The sequence below is a fragment of the Chiloscyllium plagiosum genome, unplaced genomic scaffold (genome assembly GCF_037043375.1).
Source record: "Chiloscyllium plagiosum isolate Xiang-an unplaced genomic scaffold, Cpla_swu_hap1 HiC_scaffold_19, whole genome shotgun sequence".
Lineage (NCBI taxonomy): Eukaryota > Metazoa > Chordata > Chondrichthyes > Orectolobiformes > Hemiscylliidae > Chiloscyllium > Chiloscyllium plagiosum.
In genome coordinates this window covers 18,788,187-18,812,502 of record NW_028270157.1, presented here as the reverse complement: position 1 = coordinate 18,812,502, position 24,316 = coordinate 18,788,187, and the positions used below count along the sequence as shown (strand labels likewise).

Genomic DNA, 24,316 nt, shown 5'->3' with positions numbered 1-24,316 from the left:
CTGGGTGAAGAAGTTTCTCCTGAGCTCTGTCCTAAATGGTCTACCCCGTATTTTTAAGCTGTGTCCTCTGGTTCGGCACTCACCCATCAGTGGAAATATGTTTCCTACTGCCAGAGTGTCCAATCCTTTCATAATCTTATACGTCTCAATCAGATCCCCTCTCAATCTTCGAAACTCAAGGGTATACAAGCCCAGTCGCTTCAGTCTTTCGGTGTAAGGTAATCCTGCCATTCCAGGAATTGACCTCGTGAACCTACGCTGCACTCCCTGTGGGCAAATTGCACACTGGCAGGCAACGGCCTGTAATTACCTTCTCTGGGGATCAGACTTAAAAATTGTGAATGGAAGGGGATTGCTTTGAAGCCAATTTAAAATTTCACCGGAAACGAGGAAAAAGCTAATCTTCCTGCGGTTTTCTGGAACCCAGGAAACAGAAACAAGACAATCAAGTTAGACAGAAGATGGTTAACTGTGCACAACAAACTTCAATGATTTTCATTAGTTCCAACATCACATTGCAATTCCCTTGCATCACGCATTAACAATTCTATTTGCTCACTGAAACATGCAACAGATTCCTTACAGGCACCCAGCTTGGAAAAATGCTTTACAGTTGTTTACATTGCTGTCCAAGACTGTTAACAGAATTGCTCACTCTGAGTGGAGAATTTGTTTATCAGATGCAATCTGACTGTATTGCTCACAGACTTCTTGAGTCATATGAAATCTTTGTCGCCAATCCAAGTCCTTGTTTCCAGCCAATGCCAACAGCAGGGGAATTACGCAAGATCAAAGCACACAACTTAAATACAAATGCTGTAAATAATTTAAACAGTATAAAATTCTTGGAGCATAGGCACCTTTGGCATTATTGCCCTTCCCCAGTTCCTTTGAAGAGGTAACAGTGGGCTGTCTTGGATATCTGAGGTGGCTCTGATGCAATTGAATACTTTGCCAGTCCATTGCACAGGGCAATTCAGACTGAATTGTTTATATAGGAATTGAACTAGGTTAAGCCCTAGACTGAGGAGGGACTGTATTCCCACTGAACTGAAAACAGGGTATGATCAACATCAGGGCAATCTTGCTGTGAATGTAACAATTAAAATAGAAAATATTTCTTATAAGAAGGGCCTTTGACTTGGTCTTAAATGTTTGCCCCTGCACCTAGACCCTGATGCTGATGACTATGGCTCAAATACATACATCACCCACACATATCTCAAATGCTCATAAAGAAGTGTATAACTAGGGCCTGTCAACAGCATGGGACCAAGTAAAAGCACCTTTAAATATTCAAACATCACTTGTAGATTCGCCATGACTAACATTCAGTTAAAGCTCCTCCTCAGACTAATAAGAGGATCAGCAACAATATTAAAATTAGTGTTTTAGTGGAATGAGCTTACACTACAGTGGAATGATGGTAAGCTGTTGGAATGCTGATGAACAAAATGAATACTTTGGGAATTTAGTTTGCTGATCCCTATTCTTAATGGTACATGGCACCTTTTATTCAGTTGGCACTAAACACTAACATGTAAACCAGAATGTACAAAAGTGCGCCTCATACAAGGCGATGAGAAATCCACAAAGACATAGCACTGACCTTGTATTCACAAGCCTGCAGAAACAGAGAGCTTCAATAAGAGTAGTCTGCATTTTAATTATTCAGTATTTATATTCCACCGCTTCACAGATCAAAATCCTATTGCCCTTCTTGTAAGTATATTTACTTTTTCTAAACACTACAGGATTATTTTTAATTTTCTGAATGAATGTTTATTCGCTATTTATAATTGGTTCTTTTGTTTAACCCAGTAATGAAGCCAGAGTATACATTATAACAGTTTAGTAGGACAGCCATGTGCACCGTAACAAATAAACCTACAGGACTGAGAATTGAAATGATTTTGGTGCAGCAACAGCTAAAAGAGGGAATTGATTCAAACAGACAAAAAGTGAAATGATTGATGTTTTGAGGACTAAGAGGGGCTGGTAATGTCATGTGTTTGTTCCATTGGGTCTAAAAACGACAAGATATAGAAGCAGAATTGGCTATTCAGCCCGTTGAATGCTGCAAAAGTTTCAATCACAACTGAAATGTTTTTCAACCCCATTCTCCTGCCTTCTGCCTGTTACCCTTGAACCCCCTTACCAATCAAGAACCTATCCATTTCTGTCTTAAATACACTCAATGACTGGACCTCCAGAGCCTTTTGTGGCAATGAATTCCACAGATCCGGCTGAAGAAACTGCTCTTCATTTCAGTTCTCAAGGGTTATTTCCTTCACTCTGAGGTTGTGCCCCCGGGTCCTCGTCTCTCCCACAAGGGGAAACAACATCTTCACATCACTCTTTCCAAGCCTCTCAGTATTCTAAGCTTCAACCAGATTATCCTGCTGATCAAAAGGAGCAGTGGATGTGGCCAGTGTTTGAAGTGGGGCTTGGGTGGCAGAGAACAGAATTCAAAACTAACTTGTGAAACACTACTTCAGGTGATTCAATGATCAATGTACAGAATGGACTCTGCAAGGACCAGGTACAGGTTAAACAGATTAAATCCTAGTCATTGAACCTGTGTAAATAGCCATGTGCACGTTCGCCCCCAGTCAAATGTCACTGCATGATTGAAATTATCAGTATACTAAGCCCCATTTGCTGAAGGAGGTCAGAGAATGCACATGGTGAGGACAGTGCAAGAGAGAGAGAGAGAGAGAGAGAGAGAGAGAGAGAGAGAGAGAAAACCTGCACAGTTACTGCCTTTGCTGTTTGAATTCGTGTACCGCTGGACATCGGCGTGCATCTGGGAAAATTAACAAACAGTGAAATTCACAACTAATCTTGGAGGAACTGTTGGGCGAAATTCACAGCACAGAATCAGATAAGTTAATTGTTGTTTTAAGTCTGTCCAAGAGAAAGGCTGCAGTAGTGGGTACAGTGGATTCTTTCTTGATTATATGTTTTTGGAGATAAGTCTCTTGATTAAACTTAAAATATAAGCCATAGCTATTAATTTAACCTGGTGCAGTGTTTTGTAGAGGAATAAGACAGTTATTTTCTGGGTCTGTAGATTGTGAAGGAGCAAAAATGGCCTTGACAGTGATATGTACTTCTTGTCAGATGTGGGAGTTTAAAGAGAGTTTAAGGGTTACTGCGGATTATATCTGCCATAAATGCTGTTGGATGCGAATCTTATCAGATCGAGTGGATCGGTTGGAGACACAAATAGAAGCGACGATGACTTTGCAACAGCAACAATATGTGATGGATGGCAGTAATAGAAATGGGGAAAAGTCTCAGATACAGTTACATAGGTGGGTTAACTCCAGGAAGGGTAAGCGAGGTAGGCAACTAGAGCAGGAGTCTTTTGTGGATATACCCATTTCAAACAGGTATGCTGTTTTGGAAAATGTAGGGGGTGATGGATTCTCAGGGAAATGTAGCACAAACAGCCAAGTTTTTGGTATTGAGACTGGCTCTAATGCAACGAGGGGTACGTCGGTTTCAAAGAGATCAATTGTGATCAAGGAAACCTCCAAACAGACCCCACCACCAGGGATATATTTCCCTCCCCACCCCTTTCCGCCTTCCGCAAAGACCGTTCCCTCCGTGACTACCTGGTCAGGTCCACGCCCCCCTACAACCCACCCTCTCATCCTGGCACTTTCCCCTGCCACCGCAGGAACTGTAAAACCTACGTCCACACCTCCTCTCTCACCTCTATCCAAGGCCCTAAAGGAGCCTTCCACATCCAAAGTTTTACTTGCACATCCACTAATATCATTTATTGTATCCGTTGCTCCCGATGCAGTCTCCTCTACATTGGGGAGACTGGGCGCCTCCGAGCAGAGTGCTTTAGGGAACATCTCCGGGACACCCGCACCAATCAACCACACCGCCCCGTGGCCCAACATTTCAACTCCCCCTCCCACTCTGCTGAGGACATGGAGGTCCTGGACCTCCTTCACCGCCGCTCCCTCACCACCAGACGCTTGGAGGAAGAACGCCTCATCTTCCGCCTCGGAACACTTCAACCGCAGGGCATCTATGTGGACTTCAACTGTTTCCTCATTTCCCCTTCCCCCACCTCACCCTAGTTCCAAATTTCCAGCTCAACACTAACCCATGACTTGTCCTACCTGCCTATCTCCTTTTCCACCTATCCATTCCACCCTCTCCTCCCTGACCTATCACCTTCATCCCCTCTATGCTACTTTCTCCCCACCCCCACCCCCCTCTAGCTTATCTCTTCACGCTTCAGGCTCACTGCCTTTATTCCTGATGAAGTGCTTTTGCCTGAAACGCCGATTTCACTGCTCCTTGGATGCTGCCTGAACTGCTGTGCTCTTCCAGCACCACTAATCCAGAATCTGGTTTCCAGCATCTGCTGTCATTGTTTTTAACTCACTATAGACCAGTGGGCCTGACCTCGGTGGTGGGCAAGTTGTTGGAGGGAATCCTGAGGGACAGGATGTACATGTATTTGGAAAGGCAAGGACTGATTCGGGATAGTCAACATGGCTTTGTGCGTGGGAAATCTTTTCTCACAAACTTGATTGAGTTTTTTGATGAAGTAACAAAGATGATTGATGAAGGCAGAGCAGTAGTTGTGATCTATATGTACTTCAGTAAGGCGTTCGACAAGGTTCCCCATGGGAGACTGATTAGCAAGGTTAGATCTCAGGGAATACAGGGAGAACTAGCCATTTGGATACAGAACTGGCTCAAAGATGGTGGAGAGTTGTTTTTCAGACTGGAGGCCTGTGACCAGTGGAGTGCCACAAGGATCGGTGCTGGGACCTCTACTTTTTGTCATTTACATAAATGATTTGGATGCGAGCATAAGAGGTACATTTAATAAGTTTGCAGATGACACCAAAATTGGAGGTGTAGTGGACAGCAAAGAGGGTCACCTCAGATTACAACAGGATCTTGACCAGATGGGCCAATGGGCTGAGAAGTGGCAGATGGTGTTTAATTCAGCTAAATGTGAGGTGCTGCATTTTGGGAAAGCAAATCTTAGCAGGACTTATACACTTAATGGTAAGGTCCGAGGGAGTGTTGCTGAACAAAGAGACCTTGGAGTGCAGGTTCATAGCTCCTTGAAAATGGAGTCGCAGGTAGATAGGATAGTGAAGAAGGCCTTTGGTATGCTTTCCTTTATTGGTCAGAGTATTGAGTACAGAAGTTGAGAGGTCATGTTGCGGCTGTACAGGACATTGGTTAGGCTACTGTTGGAATATTGCGTGCAATTCTGGTCTCCTTCCTATCGGAAAGATGTTGTGAAACTTGAAAGGGTTCAGAAAAGATTTACAAGGATGTTGCCAGGGTTGGAGGATCTAAGCTACAGGGAGAGGCTGAACAGGCTGGGGCTGTTTTCCCTGGAGCGTCGGAGGCTGAGGGGTGACCTTATTGAGGTTTATAAAAATCATGAGGGGCATGGATAGGGTAAATAGACAAGGTCTTTTCCCTGGGGTCAGGGAGTCCAGAACTAGAGGGCGTAGGTTTAGGGTGAGAGGGGAAAGATATAAAAGAGACCTAAGGGGCAACTTTTTCACACAGAGGGTGGTACATGTATGGAATGAGCTACCAGAGGATGTGGTGGAGGCTGGTATAATTGCAACATTTAAGAGGCATTTGGATGGGTATATGAATAGGAATGGTTTGAAGGGATATGGGCCGGGTGCTGGCAGGTGGGACTAGATTGGGTTGGGATACCTGGTTGGACCGAAGAGTCTGTTTCCATGCTGTACATCTCTATGACTCTAATTCCACAAAGCATGTTTAGAATGTTTTTCTTTTACATCAACTGGCACACTCCATCCATCATTTAAACCCTACAAATCCCATGGCTGGAACTGTTTCTGTTTCCAGAGGCGGATCAGCAAACATTATTCAACATTCCTCAGAGAACCGATAAATGAATACCAGTAGACCAACCTCAGAAGCTGGTTAGTGTTTCCGTTTGATTAAACATTATTTTAAATTGCTCAGTCACCAGCACCAGTCAGTGCTCTTGTTGCCTGCCATGTGGAAAGATTCAAATTCCAAAATCCTAACAAATTTCTGTTGGGTAACACTAATTCAGAGGGCAGTCAGGAGACACATTTCTGGGGGTTCCCTTCAGAATTCCTCCATGAACGATATTAATAAACTAGATGTACTGTTACAACAATCCTGCAGTAAGATTGTTATGGTGAAGAGCATTTTAATCCAGATTTTACCAGTGCCAAATGCTCTGCTGCACATGAACTGGAGTTTAAAATTAAGGAAGATATACCCTCTTCAAACAAGCCGTGGAATGGACTGAAAATGTGTTGCTGGAAAAGCGCAGCAGGTCAGGCAGCATCCAAGGAACAGGAGAATCGACGTTTTGGGCATAAGCCCTTCTTCAGGAATGAGGAAAGTGTGTCCAGCAGGCTAAGATAAAAGGTAGGGAGGAGGGACTTGGGAAATGCGATAGGTGGAAGGAGGTCAAGGCGAGGGTGATAGGCCGGAGTGGGGTGGGGGCGGAGAGGTCAGGAAGATGATTGCAGGTTAGGAAGGCAGTGCTGAGTTCGAGGGATTTGACTGAAACAAGGTGGGGGGGAGGGGAAATGAGGAAACTGGAGAAATCTGAGTTCATTCCTTGTGGTCGGGGGTTCCCAGGCAGAAGATGAGGCGCTCTTCCTCCAACCGTCGTGTTGCCATGGTCTGGCGATGGAGGAGTCCAAGGACCTGCATGTCCTTGGAGGAGTGGGAGGGGGAGTTAATGTGTTGGGCTACGGGGTGGTTGGGTTGGTCGATCCGGGTGTCCCAGAGGTGTTCTCTGAAATGTTCCGCAAGTAGTCGGCCTGTCTCCCCAATATAGAGGAGGCCACATCGGGTGCAGCGGATGCAATAGATGGTGTGTGTGGAGGTGCAGGTGAATTTGTGGCGGATATGGAAGTGTCCCTTGGGGCCTTGGAGGGAAGTAAGGGGGGAGGTGTGGGCGCAAGTTTTGCATTTCTTGCGATTGCAGAGGAAGGTGCCGGGAGTGGAGGTTGGGTTGGTGGGGGGTGTGGACCTGACGAGGGAGTCACGGAGGGAGTGGTCTTTTCGGAACGCTGATAGGGGAGGGGAGGGAAATATATCACTGATGGTGGGGTCCGTTTGGAGGTGGCGGAAATGACGGCGGATGATACGTTGCACATGGAGGTTGGTGGGGTGGTAGGTGAGGACCAGTGGGGTTCTGTCCTGGTGGCGGTTGGAGGGGCGGGGCTCAAGGGCAGAGGAGCGGGAAGTGGAAGAGATGCGGTGGAGGGCATCGTCGACTACGACTGGCGGGAAATTGCGGTCCTTGAAGGAGGAGCCATCTGGGTTGTACAGTTTTGGAACTGGTCCACCGCACCTCTTCCACTTCCCGCTCCTCTGCCCTTGAGCCCCGCCCCTCCAACCGCCACCAGGACAGAACCCCACTGGTCCTCACCTACCACCCCACCAACCTCCATGTACAACGTATCATCCGCCGTCATTTCCGCCACCTCCAAACGGACCCCACCATCAGTGATATATTTCCCTCCCCTCCCCTATCAGCGTTCCGAAAAGACCACTCCCTCTGTGACTCCCTCGTCAGGTCCACACCCCCCACCAACCCAACCTCCACTCCCGGCACCTTCCTCTGCAACCGCAAGAAATGCAAAACTTGCGCCCACACCTCCCCCCTTACTTCCCTCCAAAGCCCCAAGGGACACTTCCATATCCGCCACAAATTCACCTGCACCTCCACACACACCATCTATTGCATCCGCTGCACCCGATGTGGCCTCCTCTATATTGGGGAGACAGGCCGACTACTTGCAGAACGTTTCAGAGAACACCTCTGGGACACCTGGACCAACCAACCCAACCACCCCGTAGCCCAACACTTTAACTCCCTCTCCCACTCCTCCAAGGACATGCAGGTCCTTGGACTCCTCCATCGCCAGACCATGGCAACACGACAGTTGGAGGAAGAGCGCCTCATCTCTGCCTGGGAACCCTCCAACCACAAGGGATGAACTCAGATTTCTCCAGTTTCCTCATTTCCCCTCCCCCCACCTTGTCTCAGTCAAATCCCTCGAACTCAGCACCGCCTTCCTAACCTGCAATCATCTTCCTGACCTCTCCGCCCCCACCCCACTCCGGCCTATCACCCTCACCTTGACCTCCCTCCACCTATCGCATTTCCAAAGCCCCACCCCCAAGTCCCTCCTCCCTACCTTTTATCTTAGCCTGCTGGACACACTTTCCTCATTCCTGAAGAAGGGCTTATGCCCGAAACATCGATTCTCCTGTTCCTTGGATGCTGCCTGACCTGCTGCGCTTTTCCAGCAACACATTTTCAGCTCTGATCTCCAGCCTCTGCAGCCCTCACTTTCTCCTGTGGAATGGACTGTCCAGGGAGGGAGAATTAAGATATTTGAGGGAATGAAGGGATTTTGATTGAAATTAGTCAGTGGAGACTGTGGAGCCCCCAACAGTTGTGAACTCTCCTTTGCAAATTGATTCAACAGCATAATCAGAACACCACTTGGAGTTGATGTCAATGCCCATTCTAGAAATAATGCATAAACGGAAACCCAGAGCTGATGGTGAAAGAATCACAACATTATTACAAACACAAGGGAAGGCCTTTTGTCCCATTGTTGCCAATAAATGCTGGCCAGCCAGCTACACCCATGTTCAAGTGATTAAAAATGTCCACACTAGCTCTCCAACTCAGCAGTTTACAATACCATTCTCTGACCTTCTCCACATAAACTGCACATTCTTCCTTTTCGGTGAACAAAGCCATTTTGAATGCTTCAACTGAAGCTGTTTCCACCGCATTCACAGACAGCACATCCCAGACCTTAACCACTGTGTGCAAAGAAAACTGCCCTCAGCATTTTTGCTTCTTTTATCAATTACTTTAAATCTACAATCTCATACTCTTGATCCTGTCAGGAGGGAACAAGTTCTCCCTTTCTACGCTGCCTCATCCCTCAAACTTTGAATACCTCTATTGGATCTTCTCTCAGCCTTATTTCATCCAAGGAAAACAATCTTTGCTCAACTTACCTTCATAACTCAAATTTCGCATTCCGTTCTCATGAATCTTTTCTTCCACTCCCTCCAATATTTTCACATCTTTCCTCAAGTGGCCAAAATTAAACACAATATTCTAGCTGAAGCCCAATAAGTGTGAGATACAAATTCACCTAAACCTCCATGGACTCAAAGCCTCTATTAATAAAGTCTAAGATGCTGCTTGCTTTCAAACTGCTCTTCTTTTTCCTGAATGTATAATCCAGATTTTAATTGAGTTTATATTCCTCCAGACGCTGTGGTGGGATTTAAACTCAAGCTCTCGCGACAATAGTCAAATCCTCAGGATTACCAGTCCAGTATCATCATCATTATGCTGATTAGATTAGATTACATTACAGTGTGGAAACAGGACCTTCGGCCCAACAAGTCCACACCGACCTGCCGAAGCGCAACCCACCCATACCCCTACATTTACCCCTTACCTAACACTACAGACAATTTAGCATGGCCAATTCACCTGACCTGCACATCTTTGGACTATGGGAGGAAACCGGAGCACCCGGAGGAAACCCACGCAGACACGGGGAGAATGTGCAAACTCCACACAGTCAGTCGCTGAGGCGGGAATTAAACCCGGGTCTCTGGTGCTGTGAGGCAGCAGTGCTAACCACTGTGCCACCGTGCCGCCCACGAACCTCTGGAATGTTTCAGAGGCCTATAGAAAATTCTCAACAGGAGACAGAGATGTTAGCCAGGGAACAGAGTGCTGTGTTGTCGTAGCAGGCAACTGGAAGCTCAGGGTCGTTTTTGCGGACAGAATGCAGGTGCTCTGCGAAATGGTCACCCAAGATTAGAGTGGTGCTGGGAAAGCACCACTCTAATCTTGACTCTGATCTCCAGTCCTTACTTTCACGAAATGGTCACCCACTCTATGCTTCATTTCCCCACTGTAGTGCAGATCACAGTGTGAGCAGCAAATGCAGTAGACCAAATTGAGTGAAGTGCAGGTAAAGTGCTGCTTCAGCTGGAAGGTGTTTCTGGGCCTTGGATACTGAGGAGGGAGGAAGTAAATGGGCAAGTGTTACACCTTCTGCGACTGCAGGGGAAGGTGCCGTGGGCTGAGAGGCAGGAGAACTGGGAGTAAAGTAGGAGTGGACCAGGGTGTCCCAGAGAGAACGGTCCTTGCACAAAGTTGGCAAGGAAGGGGAGGGGAATATGGAGGTGGCGGAAAAGGCAACTAATGATCCTCTGGATATGGAAGCTGGTGAGATGGTAGTTGAGGACAGGGGGGACCCTATCGCTGTTGTGTAAAGGAAGAGAAGAGGGGAGGGCTGAAGTGAGGGAGCTGGGTCAGACCCAGTTGAGGGCCTTGTCAAACACAGTGCTGGAGAATCCTCGGTTGAGGAAGAAGGTGGACATTTCAAAGGCCCACATATCAAAGTTGGCATCACCAGAGCAGACGCATCGGAGATGCAAGAACTGGGAGGATATGAGTTTACAGGAAGCAGTGTGTGAGGAAGTATAGTCAAGTAACTGTGAGAGTTAGTGGGCTTGTAGTGGAAAGAAGGGTCACCCACTCTATGCTTCATTTCCCCATTATAGTGCAGATCACAGTGTGAGCAGCAAATTGAAACGCCAAATCCGACTTTCCTCCACATGTGCTGCCAGACCTGCCAAACTCTCACAACAATCTCTGTTTTTGATTCAGATTTCCAGCAGCCACATTTCTTCAATTTTTTTTTTTTACACGGAAACACCACCATCTGTACATTCCACTCCAAGCCACCACAATCCTGACTTGGAAATATATCATAATTCCTTCAGTGTTGTTGGGTCAAAATCTTGCAATTCACTCCCACTGGGTTTTGTAGGTCTACCTACAGCACATGGACTGCGGAGGTTCAAGAAGGCAGCTCACCCCCACCTTCTCAAGGGGGCAACTAGGGATGGGTAACAAATGCTGACACAGCCAGGGACATCCACACCTCAAGAATGAATAAACATAAAAGTGCAATTTCCTTCCATCGACTGGATGGAAATCAGAATGTCGATTGTCTTTGTAGTTGTTAATTTCCTATTATATACATCTCCCCCCAACATGATCCATGGAAACTGACGCATTAATGCTCTTGATTCCAGGCACAAACCATCAGCAAAACACTGATCACAGCGATTAGCAATTCCAATTGCACAGAATCTATCTCAGGATATGCAGCAACTGATCCCTCACATATACATTCTCTGGGATATGGGCCATACATCTAAGTAGGGTATAGGGTCGATCTCACACACACACTCACTGTACAGAGTCCCATACACACACTGACAGTAATTGATTCAGTGTTGGGGAGGTGAGCTTGTGCATTGGAGGGTCTGCCTTGTGAGAGCTCCCTATGCCATAAAGGGCCCATTCCTCCTCCTCACTTGGGAAGCTTGTCTTGAGGAGTATCCATGAAAATGGGCAGGACTTTCTGGACAAACCCCTTTGGGCTAGTGTTGGAGTCAAGTGTTCATTTTGTGTCTAGGCAATGGGTATGCCCATTGGTGAACTCTGACCTTGGGCCTTGCTCAAACATTGCTGCTTTCTGCATTTACAACAAAAACACAAAACCCAAAAGCATCACTTGTCCTACAATGGACAAAATGCACAGCAGTTAAACTGGGCCTCAGGTTTAGGCCTCCGACAGAGTTCTGGAAGTTTGATTCACTGCAAGTATCAGTAAATCTTGAAGCAGTGATTCCCCGAATCTGCAACAGCCACATGTCCATCTGAGGTCAGTGCCAGACCCTATGGTCCATACAGAGGGTCAGCAGAGGTGTTAATATAAGACAAGAAGGACCCGGAGCTGTCAAACATCTGGTAGGTTACCTCTGCTCCTGAAGCCCCTTTTGAATTGTTACGTGAATAAAGTACTAGATTAAAGAAATCTTTGGTCATAAACTCCACTTTAGAAAGATAGTGGATATAGATTTTTCCAGTCTCTCTCAGAATTAACGCTCTGTGTAAATAATGACATCAATTATCAAGAACACAATGCATAAACTCATAGGGAGAGACACTGCGCACTGTAAACACACATGAATAAGAACTGCCTAGAGGGATATGGGGCAAGAGCAGACAGGTGGGACTAGTTTGGTTTGGGATACTGGTTGGACCGAAGGATCTGTTTCCGTGCTGTATGACTCTATGACCATCATTCAGGCCAGTGTAACGTCTATAAACATTTATTTCACTTTCAAGATGCGCGCATCTGGAACACAGTGGATCTGATTTCCTCCAGAGGAAGACTTTCACAAGCAGGAACCACATCCTCTCGCTTCTTCATTACAAGAAATTATAAAGATGCTTAAAGTCCTTAGAGACACCAAATCATAATTCCCACAGAGCATTGTGAAATGTTCTAAAACTGCTACACAAACTTACATGTCCTTGTGAACAGTGCAACAGCTGTTCAGAAAATTATTTCCAAGATTTTAAGTACTTTTAATAGATCAAGCTGTTAAGTGTTTCCGTTTGATTAAACATTATTTTAAATTGCTCTGTCACCAGCACCAGTCAATGCTGTTGTTGCCTGCCAAGTGGAAAGAATAAATAAAATTCCAAAATCCTAACAAATTTCTGCTGGATAACACTAATTCAGAGGGCAGTCAGGAGTCACATTTCTGGGGGTTCCCTTCAGAATTCCTCCATGAACGATATTAATAAACCAGATGTACTGTTACAACAATCCTGAACTAAGACTGTTATGGTGAGTAGCATTTTAATTGAGTTTATATTCCTCCAGATGCCATGGTGAGATTTAAACTCAAGTTCTTTCAGTTAGTCCAGTCCTCAGGATTACCAGTCCAGTAACATTATCATCACATTGATGTTTCCAATTAAATCCATCAGGTAAAAAGGGAACAGGCTTGATCTCTTCTCTCTTGATGAGAAGGCTAAGAGTAGGTTAACTCATTTAAAATGACAGTTTGAACAGGCACAGGGAGACTGCTTCCAATGATGAGTAAAACCAAATAACTATACACCATGAATATGACAGTCAACAAGAAAATAACTAGCATTTTAAAAGACACTGGGGTGTGGTGAGAATGTGCAAGTTGCCACCAAGTGCTGTGAATTGCATCATTGTGTTCAGGAGGAAGAAACAGAAAAATATACTGATTGGATTTCAATGAGAGTTGAGAGGGGCTCAAATGGAGCATAAACACTGGGCAGTTGGGCTCTCTGGTTCATATATCCTGCAATGTAAATCCAACATTACAAAATTACACATCTCTTAAGAGTATCTAACAATCAGAAACTGGTCCAGTTACCAACATGCCTTCACTGTGGGTATCTTTGTTGTCTTTCATTTAGTAGATTCCAGATGGAACCCAAGATTGTTCTAATTACCTTCATTTCACAAACACAAACAATATACTGAAAAATGTGTTGCTGGAAAAGCACAGCAGGTCAGGCAGCATCCAAGGAGCAGGAGAATCGACGTTTCGGGCATAAGCCCTTCTTCAGGAACGTCGATTCTCCTGCTCCTTGGATGCTGCCTGACCTGCTGCGCTTTTCCAGCAAAACATTTTTCAGCTCTGATCTCCAGCATCCGCAGTTCTCACTTTCTCCACAAACAATATACTGTTAGATTAACCAATATTTACTTCTAATCCTTGTCAATTCAAATCCATTCCTTGTTTCAGGAAGAAATGGTTATTCCGAGAGTCATGCTGTTGATGGGAATTGCTGATTCTCTCTGCTGTCAGCCATTTTCAGAAGCAAATGGTTACCACTCCAGTCTCCATGACCAATCTGCTTTCTCTGCAGCCAGGACCAGCAGCATGATGGGAGGTTTCCAAAAAGCAGTTACATTTGACAAACTTTTGGTTAACATTGGGAATGACTTCCAGCCAGACACGGGCAGGCTCATATGTAGAATCCCTGGGGCTTATTATTTCTCATTCACCGTTGGAAAGTATCCAAAAAAGATGCTCTCGGTCATGCTGATGAAGAACAGATACGAGGTTCAGGCAATGGCCTTTGATGAGCATCGGCAAAAGAATCGCAAGGTGCAGAGCCAGAGCTTGATGCTGAGGTTGGACGTAGGTGACACTGTCTGGTTGTTGCTGCACGGTAACTCAAAGTACGCCCTGTATAGTAACATAGGGTCATACACAACCTTCACTGGCTACCTGGTCTATCCAGAATTGCCACCCTGTTGGCTAGGCAACAGTCTGCCTTTACTCCGCATCACTTCCAACAGCTCCCATTCCATTGCTAAACCGAAAATAAACCAATCCACTCTCAGCTGCCTCACGGCTCAGCCAAAGGGCAGCCTTCCTTCTGCATTTTCTGCAGCCAGAACAACGTCACTGCTTGGGGAGAACACGGAGAATCTGCGATACAAGGCAGTTACATTTGACACAGAGTACATCAACATTGGCAAACATTTTGACAAGCTGAGTGGTTTCTTCACATGCCAGATCCCAGGTGCCTACTATTTCTCCTTCAATGTCGGGAAACATCCCCGGAAGGCCATCTCCGTTAAGCTGATGAAGAATCTCAGTGAGGTGCAGGCCATGATTTTTGACGAAGATGACAGTCAGCGCAGGGAGATGCAAAGCCAGAGTGTAATGCTCCAGCTGGCTGCAGGTGACAAAGTGTGGCTATACAGCCAGCAGCACCCACGCTTTGGTTTGTACAGCAACCATGGCAAGTACATCACCTTCACTGGATTCCTCATTTATCCAGACCCAAACATCCTACAGAGTCGTGGGTCTACATGACTGTGTTAAACTGCTCAGCAATTATAGACATTCTGCTTTAATTCCAAATGCATACAGCAGTCAGCATGCCTGAATTTTACTGTAAAAGTATCTTTCGTTGCAGCTTTGTACCTAACTACAGGGTGATAGTTTAGTATCTTAAAGAAGATTTGAACTATACAACACTACAGCATAGAAGGTCATTTAGGTCATCAGATGTGCTTCAACACCTTAAAGGTGCAATCCAGTTACTCCTGCTCTGTATCAATGTTTGCTCCTTTCAGCATGCATCAGTTCCCTTTAAAAGGCCAACATGAATCTCTTCCCACCCTGTCAAGGAGTGAAGTTCAAATCTTAACTGTGCATTATGTTTAAACAAAGTTTTCCTTCAGGTCACTTCCAGTTCTTTTGCCAGTCACATTAAATCTTTGTTCCCTGGCATCAGCCTATCAGAAACAATTTCTACAAAATACAAAGCAAAATACTACGATGCAGGAGATGTGAAATAAAAACAAAATGCTAGTGAAAGTCAGGTCTGAATGCATCTGTGGAGAAAGAAACCGAGTTAATGTTTTGAGTCCAATTACTCTTCTGCAGAACCCAGAATTGGAAACAACTTCTCCTCATTTACTCCATCCAAACCCCTCATGAAATCCTCCCCCAATCCCTGCTGTTATCAGACTTCTGAGTGGACCTCTTAAATTTAACTTGACCTCGTTCTTTGTGCACATTCTCTGCATTGTATTCCCTGTTCTGCTCTATTACCCTAATGCATGTATGGTATAATCTGCCTGTACTGCACACAAAACTTTTCACTGTACCTAGTTACATGTGACAATAATAAATCAAATCTCAACTTTCTCAGCTGAGAGAACCACCCTACTTTCTTCAGTATCTCCCTCGAACAAACAGCTTTGATCCCTACAGCCAGTTTAGTAAATTTCCTCTGCACTTTCTCCAAAGCCTTCTCATCCTTTCTAATGTGTAGTACCCTGAAGTGTACACAATACTCCAGTTGGAGCACTAAATCAGCATTTCAGCATAAATTTCTGGTGCTTGTATTCATTGTAATGCAATCAAATATTTTATTTTTCTTTGGTTTTTCATTATTGGAAAGTTGCAGTATCACTGGGATCAAACACAAATCAGATGCTACACCCACACAACCCATGTAAAAATTGCTGGGTTTGATGTAGAGACTCAGGGGTCACATCCACTCACAACTTTACAACATGGATAAGGGGTGTGAAAGCAGGGTCACTAAATTAACACAGTAACAAGTAGCGAAGTATGCTGTGAAGGCGACAAGAGGATGCAGATGGATATAAACAGGTTGAACGTGACAGCAAAATATGGAAGATTAAGTATAACGTGGGAAAATGTGAAGTCGTTTATTTTGGCAGGAAGAATGAAAAAGCAGAGTATTACTCTAGCAGAAAATGACTGCAGAATTCCAAAGTGCAGAGGCGTACAACAAGTTAGAATGCAGGTACAACACTCAAACTGAAACTAATAGGATGCTGTCCTGGAATTGAACATAAATATAAGGTTATTAAGTTTCAGTTATACAGACTATTGGTGAAACGACATCTCAAATACTATGTGCAGTTTTGCTCTCATTATTTAAGGTTAAAAATGTACTGGAGGTGGTTCTGAGGGGTTTTACAAGATTGACAATTGGAATGATGGTTTGCTTTATGAGGATAGGTTGGACAGACTAGGCTTATTTTCACTGGAATTTAGAAAGGTGAGGGATGACTTCACTGAAGTGTACAAGATCCTGAACTGTTTTAATCAGGTGGATGAGGAAAACGTGCTTCCTGTTGTGCAAGAGTTCAGAATCAGGGACAATTATTTTAAATTAGGGATTACCCTTTTAGGACCGGAATGAGGAGTTTATTTTCCCTGTCAGAGGATCAAGAGACTTTGAAACTATTGGCTTCAGAAGGTGTTGAAGGGAAGGTCACTGATTAGTTTTAAGGTAGGAGTGGACAGAGCCTTGTTAGACAAGGAAATCAAGGGCTATCAGAGTACACGAGAATGGGAAACTTCAAACATAAACAGAGCAGCTGAGATCTTTTGAATGGTGAAGCAGGCTTGAGGGGCCGAAAGGTCTCTTTCTGGCCCTTTCTCAGTTGTAACAGTACAGCTTTTAAATACAGAAAACAGCCCGAGGTACTCCACTGGAGCATTATTAAAAAAAATCTGACATTCAACCATATAGTATTTGGACAGACGGCCAAAAGCTTGGTCGGGAGGTAGGTTTTACAGAGAGTTTGAGGAGGAAAGAGACAGAAAGGTGAAGAAGTTCAGAGAGTGAATCACTGAGTGCAGAGTCCAAATGGTTTCAAGCACCACCTTAAATAACGGAGCAAAGGAAGGGGAAGATGAAAGAGAGCTGTACTTATCAAGGCAGACTCATATATGGAAGTGCAGTTTAAAGTCATTAACCAGGCGAACGATTTTAACAGATGATGGCTACACAAATCAGAGCTGAGAAATCCAGGTTTGCAAGAGGTCAGTTAGAGAATCACCAACTTCCTGACTCTTAGGTTTAGATGCCAGTAGTACTGAAAGGAAAGGGTTTGTTTCTGCTTACCTTGTCTGTATGCGAAGAGAGATTCGTCACGGGTTTCTTCTGAGACATATCCCAGAGAATCACTGACTGATCAGCAGATGCACTGGCCAGAACACTCCTACAGTACAACAAAAGCAATTGTAGTGATGGCCTCATAGGTCTCTACCCTTCAGGACATCAGGAAAACATCATGCTGCACTGAATTATTTTTGGTCTACTTCATGTTTATTTCATTAAAGCACTGAGAGCAAGAACAAAAACGAGGGGCAATCATCTGTTCTAGAACTATAGCCATTACAATCAGCCCCTCCATGTGATCACAAGGCACACATCACTCATTTGTACATGCGTGCTAGTTACTACCATTAAACCATCTACTTTCTCCTGTCCCACTGGTTACTAGCAGCAAACCAAATACTTTCTCATTCCCTGCTAGTTACTAACATTAAGTGACACAGACAAGAATGAATTTAAATAAGCCAACAGCACCATCTTCTGGCAGTTGGTCAAATGAGCGTTTTTACAGTTAATTCCCCATAACCATTAACCAGCCTGTTGTTAATTACGGAGTTGAAAAGTGTGGCACTGGAAAAGCACAGCAGGTCAGGTAGCAGCCGAGGAGCAGGAGAGCCAAAGTTTCAGGCATAAGCCCTTCATCAGGAAAGTATATATGGTGGTGGGGGTTGAGAGATAAATAGGAGAGTTGGGGGTGAGGGGGGGTAGCTGGAAAGGTGATAGATGGATGCAGGTCAGAACAGAGGGTGGAGTAGGTAGATGGGAAGGAAAATGGACTGGTAGAGGGCAGTGCCAGGTTGGAGGCTTGAATACAGGATGAGGTTGGGGGTGAGGGGGGGAGAGAAGGAGATTTGGAAATTGATTTGAGGCGTTTCCCCCTCCAGTTGTTGGGTGGCTTGGATTTGGTGGTGGAGGCAGTTCAGGACTTGCATGTCCTTGGGGGAGTGGAAGGGTGAGTTGAAGTGGTCAGCCACAGGGCAGTAGGGTGGTTTGGTGCATGTGCCCCAGAGGTGTTTTCTGAAATGCTCTGCAAGTTGATGTCCTATCTCTGCAATATAGAAGAGACCACATCGAGAGCAATGGACACAGTAAATGAATGTAGGTGGATGTGCAGGAAAAGCTCTACCAGATATGAAAAGATCCTTTGGAGCCTTGGACGGAGGTGAGGGGAGGTGGCTTAGGCAAGGTTTTACACCTCTTGCAACGGTGCCAGGAGTGGAGGGTGGGTTGGTGGGCGGGGCATGGACACAAAGAGGGAGTCACGGAGGCAATGGTCTCTGCAGAACGCAGATAGGGGTGGAGAGGGAAATATATCCCTGGTGGTGGGGTCTGACCCACATGCGTCCCAGTGATCTCTGCCTCTTGATAGGATACATGGAATAGTTCATTTTCTACAGTTACACTGGCGCCATTCCCCACCTTTTCCTCTGCCACATTGACGATTGTATTGGCACCACCTTGTGCTCCCACGAGGAGGGTGAACAGTTCGTCAATCTCACTAACACCTTCCATCCTGACCTTAAATTCACCTGGACCATCTTGGACATCTCCCTCCTCTTCCTGGATCTCTCAGTCTCCATCTCTGGTGACTGAGTTAACACATGCATCTACGGTGGTGGGGGCGGCCAAGGACTTGCATGCAGCCTCCCTATTTCCTGATGAAGGGCTTATGCCCGAAATATCGACTCTCCTTCTCCTTGGATGCTGCCTGACCTGCTGTGCTTTTCCAGCACCACACTTTTTGGCTCTGACTCTTCAGCATCTGCAGTCTTCACTTTCTTTAATTACACAGACCCACATCAGCGAGAGAATTAGTGCAAACACAGGAACACACTAGTATTCACTAATTAGGTTATGATGTAATAAAATATGCATTTATATTAAAACTTACAAAAACAAAATTGCTTGCAGGAAAACAGAAAGCTTTGCCCATCACCTCATCAAACATACAAACTGTTCGACTCAGCTCATAATGGAATCGGTTCCGAACTTGTAATATCCTTCTTTGCCACATTACAATTTGAACATACTTATAAAGGAAACAATATGCCACTGCTGATATTACCTGATATTTTTGTTCCAAGATAGATCAAGAACTGCATCTGTATGTCCCTCCTCCCAATTCTCTGCACTCTGAAATAACAAGTTAACAAATGAGAAATTTTAGGCTTACCTCTCCTAGTCGATTCCCCAGAGAGGCTAACAGAAAAACAAGTTTCAAACAATGTAGACTAGCTTTCAGCATAGTTACAACTGTTTGCAGACACAGACAGACAAACATGGAAAAAACAGAATCTGACCATGGCTAAACAGCCATTTTTAAGAGAACATGAGAATGACCACAAGTTGTAGATTGTAGAGACACCAGGCCTAATTCCTCAATTGTTGATGCCAAGTTGAGCAATAGTTGACCCGTGCCCAGGCTGGCAGATGAAGGCTAGTGAAAAAGGACAGCGAAGTGGTCCACTCCCTTTCACCATCGTTTACGTATAATGTGATGTGGAGAATCAAACACATTTCAAAAATGACAAACAGGCTGGACTTTCAGTTGACTGCGTACTCAGACTGTGGAGACAGACTTCAGCTACTGATTAGTCAGTCTGACCGGTACTAACCAGTAGCAACATGGTGTGAATACTATCGTGAGCCAACCATAGCGTGGTAACTAGACGGGCACAATACCTTTTTGCCCCGTTTCTTCTTTTTTGTCTTCTTTTTCCCCAGACTGAAGGCGGGTTCCAGACAATCAACTGCATCCAGATTCCACACGTCAATCACAGGAGTCATGTTACCCACAGCAACATAATTCCCTACAAGGAGAATATTCTGGTCAAGGATGAGAGAGGAAAACGGGATAAAAAGCACCAACAGAACATCTGCTTCTGGAGAGGTGGCCACAGAGGACCCAACTTGCATCAAAAGAGATTTTAAATAGCCAGGGATTGTCCAACATACTTGGCCAGGCTCTGGAAGTGGACAACAGCTTCAAGAGACAAAGCCCCAATCAGTCTTTACCTTATTAGCGAGAGTCTCGCAACCAAAAGCCTGATCTTTTGACCACTACAACCAGTGTGACCAACATGACTTCTACTAAATGAAATTTCCTTGAATACTATTCTTTTCTAAACTGACCTGTCAGTTTTTCTGGGTTTGGATCAAAGTTGAGCCATTCAATAGACAATGGATAGGCAGGAAGCAGCACGTCATGATGGACATAGAGAGATTGCTCCTCCTGGTTGTGAACTGCAAGAGACAGTGAGAGTGTGTTAAATTTGAAAAACAGATCTTACACATGATGCAATGCAGCACCAATAACCAAAACACCATTCAACATGGGTGAGCAGAACTCTGCATACATCTAGCCTAATGAAAAGCAAAATACTTTCTTTGTATACCACCTTTCATGAACTCAGTACAGTTCCACGTGCGTTATAGCAAAAAAGGTGCTTTTCAAGTGAAGTCACTTGTGACATAACGTAGAAGGCATTGCCCCAGAAACAAAACTATGATAATGACCAATCGATCTGTGCTTTCTTCCCCTAAGTACAAAAGGAGTAGCCATGGGCACCCGCATGGGCCCCAGCTATGCCTGCCTCTTCGTAGGGTATGTGGAACAATCCATCTTCCGCAACTACACTGGCCCCACCCCCCATCTTTTCCTTCGCTACATTGATGACTGTATCGGCGCTACCTCGTGCTCCCACGAGGAGGTTGAACAGTTCATCCACTACACTAACACCTTCCACCCCAACCTCAAATTCACCTGGACAGTCTCGGACTCCTCCCTCCCCTTCCTAGACCTTTCTGTTTCTATCTCAGGCGACCGAATCAACACGGACATCTACTACAAACCAACCGACTCCCACAGCTACCTGGACTACACCTCCTCCCATCCTGCCCCCTGTAAAAACGCCATCCCATTCTCCCAATTCCTTCGTCTCCGCCGCATCTGCTCCCAGGAGGACCAGTTCAAAATACGTACAACACAGATGGCCTCCTTCTTCAAGGACCGCAATTTCCCCCCCGACGTGGTCGACGGTGCCCTCCACCGCATCTCCTCCACTTCCCGCTCCTCCGCCCTTGAGCCCCGCCCCTCCAACCGCCACCAGGACAGAACCCCACTGGTCCTCACCTACCACCCCACCAATCTCCATGTACAGCGCATCATCCGCCGTCACTTCCGCCACCTCCAAACGGACCCCAGCACCAAGGATATATTTCCCTCCCCTCCCCTATCAGCTTTCCGTAGAGACCACTCCCTCCGCGACTCCCTTGTCAGATCCACACCCCCCACCGACCCAACCTCCACTCCCGGCACCTTCCCTTGCAACCGCAGGAGGTGCAACACTTGCGCCCACACCTCCCCCCTCACTTCTCTCCAAGGCCCCAAAGGAAACTTCCATATCCGCCACAGATTCACCTGCACCTCCACCCACATCATCTACTGCATCCGCTGCAGCCGGTGTGGCCTCCTCTTTATTGGGGAGACAGGCCGCCTACTTGCGGAGCGATTCAGAGAGCACCTCTGGGCCACCCGGACGAACCAACCCAACCAACCTGTAGCACAGCATTTCAACTCCCCCTCCCACTCCACCGAGGATATGCAGGTCATTGGACTCATCCACCGCCAAACCACAACAACCCGACGGTCGGAGGAGGAGCGTCTTATCTTCCGACTGGGAACCCTCCAACCGCAGGGGATGAACTTGGACTTCACCAGTTTCTTCATCCCCCCTCCCCCCACCTTGTCTCAGCCGGATCCCTCCAGCCCGGCACCGCCTTCCTGACCTGCAGTCTTCTTCTTGACCTCTCCGCCTCCATCCTACTCCGACCTATCACCCTCACCTTGACCTCTTTCCACCTATCACATTTCCAACGCCCCTCCTCCAAGTCCCTCCTCCCTACCTTTTATCTTCTCCTGCTGAACACTCTCTGCTCATTCCTGAAGAAGGGCCTGTGCCCGAAACGTCGAATCTCCTGTTCCCTGGATGCTGCCTGACCTGCTGTGCTGTTCCAGCAATAAAGTTTCAACTTTGATCTCCAGCATCTGCAGACCTCACTTTCTCCCCTAAGTATTGTTGACTGGGAAGAATGTGCCCAACTCTTCTTCAAAATAGTGCCACAGGAAGCCTTTACATTCCCCCACCATGAAAGACAGCACTTCTGACAGTGTTGTCAACTCCCTCAATTGACCTGGATAGTTTGAGGCTTAAGTCTCTCGAGTGGGGTTTAAATATTCGTCTGACACTAACATTAACATGATGCCTACAGATTGAGAATATGGGTCAGTTCTTTACACAGTATACTGTACAACTCAATTCACACAACAGCACTTTAAACCACATCCAGAAGGTTCAGACCAGCAATAATTAAAGCACCATAATGCCACAATCCCAAGATGATTTCACATTTACTGATATCATCCCACGTAAGAAGCTTCTTCCAAGATACCAAAGGCAAAACCTCAGACAGTGGGATGTCTAATATCACTAGGATCTTTACTGGCAATCTCACCATATATCTCGAGGCTGCAGCAATCCTTCTCAGCTTTTCCCATAATTATTAGATTGTCAGTGGGCTTGATTTTGAAATCGTCATCTTCATAGTGGTCCTACAACAGACAATGCTGCTTTAAGTTTCAAGTTACTGTAATATTGAGAGTAGGAGCACATTAATTGTAATTTAATTAAATTAAATTTACACATTTAGTAATCATTAAAATTTCTGCAACAAGATCATTAAGGAGAAAAATTCACAGGAAGTTACAGGTGGATAAGAATAATTCTGTGAAGTTTCACACTCCAACTTACTGTATCTTTAAGAGTGACGTACGGATCATCGTCATTGCTAGCAAAGACTGAGAGTCCTCCCAAACTGTCACCAAGATTCACTCCACCTAGATGGAAAGTCACGGGTCATCATTTAATACCTCTATAAGCCTCAAGGTTAATTATTCCAGGGATGTTTGCTGCTAAACATTATTAATTAAGTGGCACATAAGTAAGGACCGAACAAGTAATGTGTTACAAACAACGTGTCACGCTGTCTCTTGGCTTAGGATGCTGCAAAAAGATCACATGTGCAAGGAGCATCCAATGTCATTCAGAGGTGCCAGAAAACTGCAGCCAGTATCAAAGATGTTATATTCCGGGTAGTCTGGGACTCAGAGGCCTGAATCATACTCAACATTTATTGAAGGTGATGAGGGGTGACGGAGGGAATGGAGAGGTCGGGTTGTTAGACAGAGGCCTTTGCAGGATGGTTACAGCAGTGAGGCCTAAGCAGTGACACTGTTCCTGGGGCCATCCATGGATAGGGACACAATCTTGAAACGCTGTTTGAAGAGGGGGAACAGTAGCTAAAATGCAAAATGTCAGATTACCAACTCCCTTTTTGACAGACGGCTCCCACAGCCGACAGACGTACATCAAAAGTGTGGTTAAATATTTTGTTTAGGTTGCTGGTCTAGAAATCCAGAGATCCATGGCAGATGGTGGAATTTGAACTTAACCAATCTATAGTTCTAGGACTGAAAGCTAGTCTCAGACCATGAGCTGCCATTTGGAAGATCACTGTATCCCTACAGTGTTGAAAGAAGCCATTCGGCCCATTGAGTCAGCACCTACTCTCTGAAGAGCATTCCTCCCTCACCCCCAGCAGCACAGTATCTCGAAGGATTATTGGGGCTGGATGAAATTACAGAGATAAGGAAAGCCAAGACAGAACATCGAACAAATACAGCACAGTACAGGTCCTTCGGCCTACAATGTTGTGCCGAGGGTTAGTCCTAATCTAAAATAACAATCTACAGTCCCCTCAATTCACTGCTGTCCATGTGCCTGTTCAGCAATCGCTTAAATGACCCCAATGACTCTGCTTCCACCACCACCGCTGGCAACGCATTCCATGCATTCACAACTCTCTGCGTAAAGAACCTAC

At 45.6% G+C, this 24,316-nt stretch overlaps 2 protein-coding genes across 2 annotated transcripts in view; one reads left to right on the top strand and one right to left on the bottom strand.

Annotated features, from left to right (window-relative positions):
- Positions 1-24,316, bottom strand: part of pwp1 (PWP1 homolog, endonuclein) — an 89,814-nt gene that overhangs the window by 23,304 nt on the left and 42,194 nt on the right. The window contains exons 4-9 of the mRNA XM_043709852.2: positions 23,188-23,273; positions 22,892-22,988; positions 20,510-20,620; positions 20,060-20,187; positions 19,443-19,510; positions 17,384-17,480 (exon numbers count right to left, since the gene is read on the bottom strand). Of these exons, the coding sequence (XP_043565787.2) occupies positions 17,384-17,480; positions 19,443-19,510; positions 20,060-20,187; positions 20,510-20,620; positions 22,892-22,988; positions 23,188-23,273 (587 nt within the window). The remainder of the gene's footprint in view (positions 1-17,383; positions 17,481-19,442; positions 19,511-20,059; positions 20,188-20,509; positions 20,621-22,891; positions 22,989-23,187; positions 23,274-24,316) is intronic.
- On the top strand, positions 1,374-15,056 carry c1qtnf13 (C1q and TNF related 13). The gene is made up of 2 exons (XM_043709854.2): positions 1,374-1,722; positions 13,723-15,056. The coding sequence occupies exon 2, from the start codon at positions 13,729-13,731 to the stop codon at positions 14,803-14,805; it is 1,077 nt and encodes a 358-aa protein (XP_043565789.2). The 5' UTR covers positions 1,374-1,722; positions 13,723-13,728; the 3' UTR covers positions 14,806-15,056.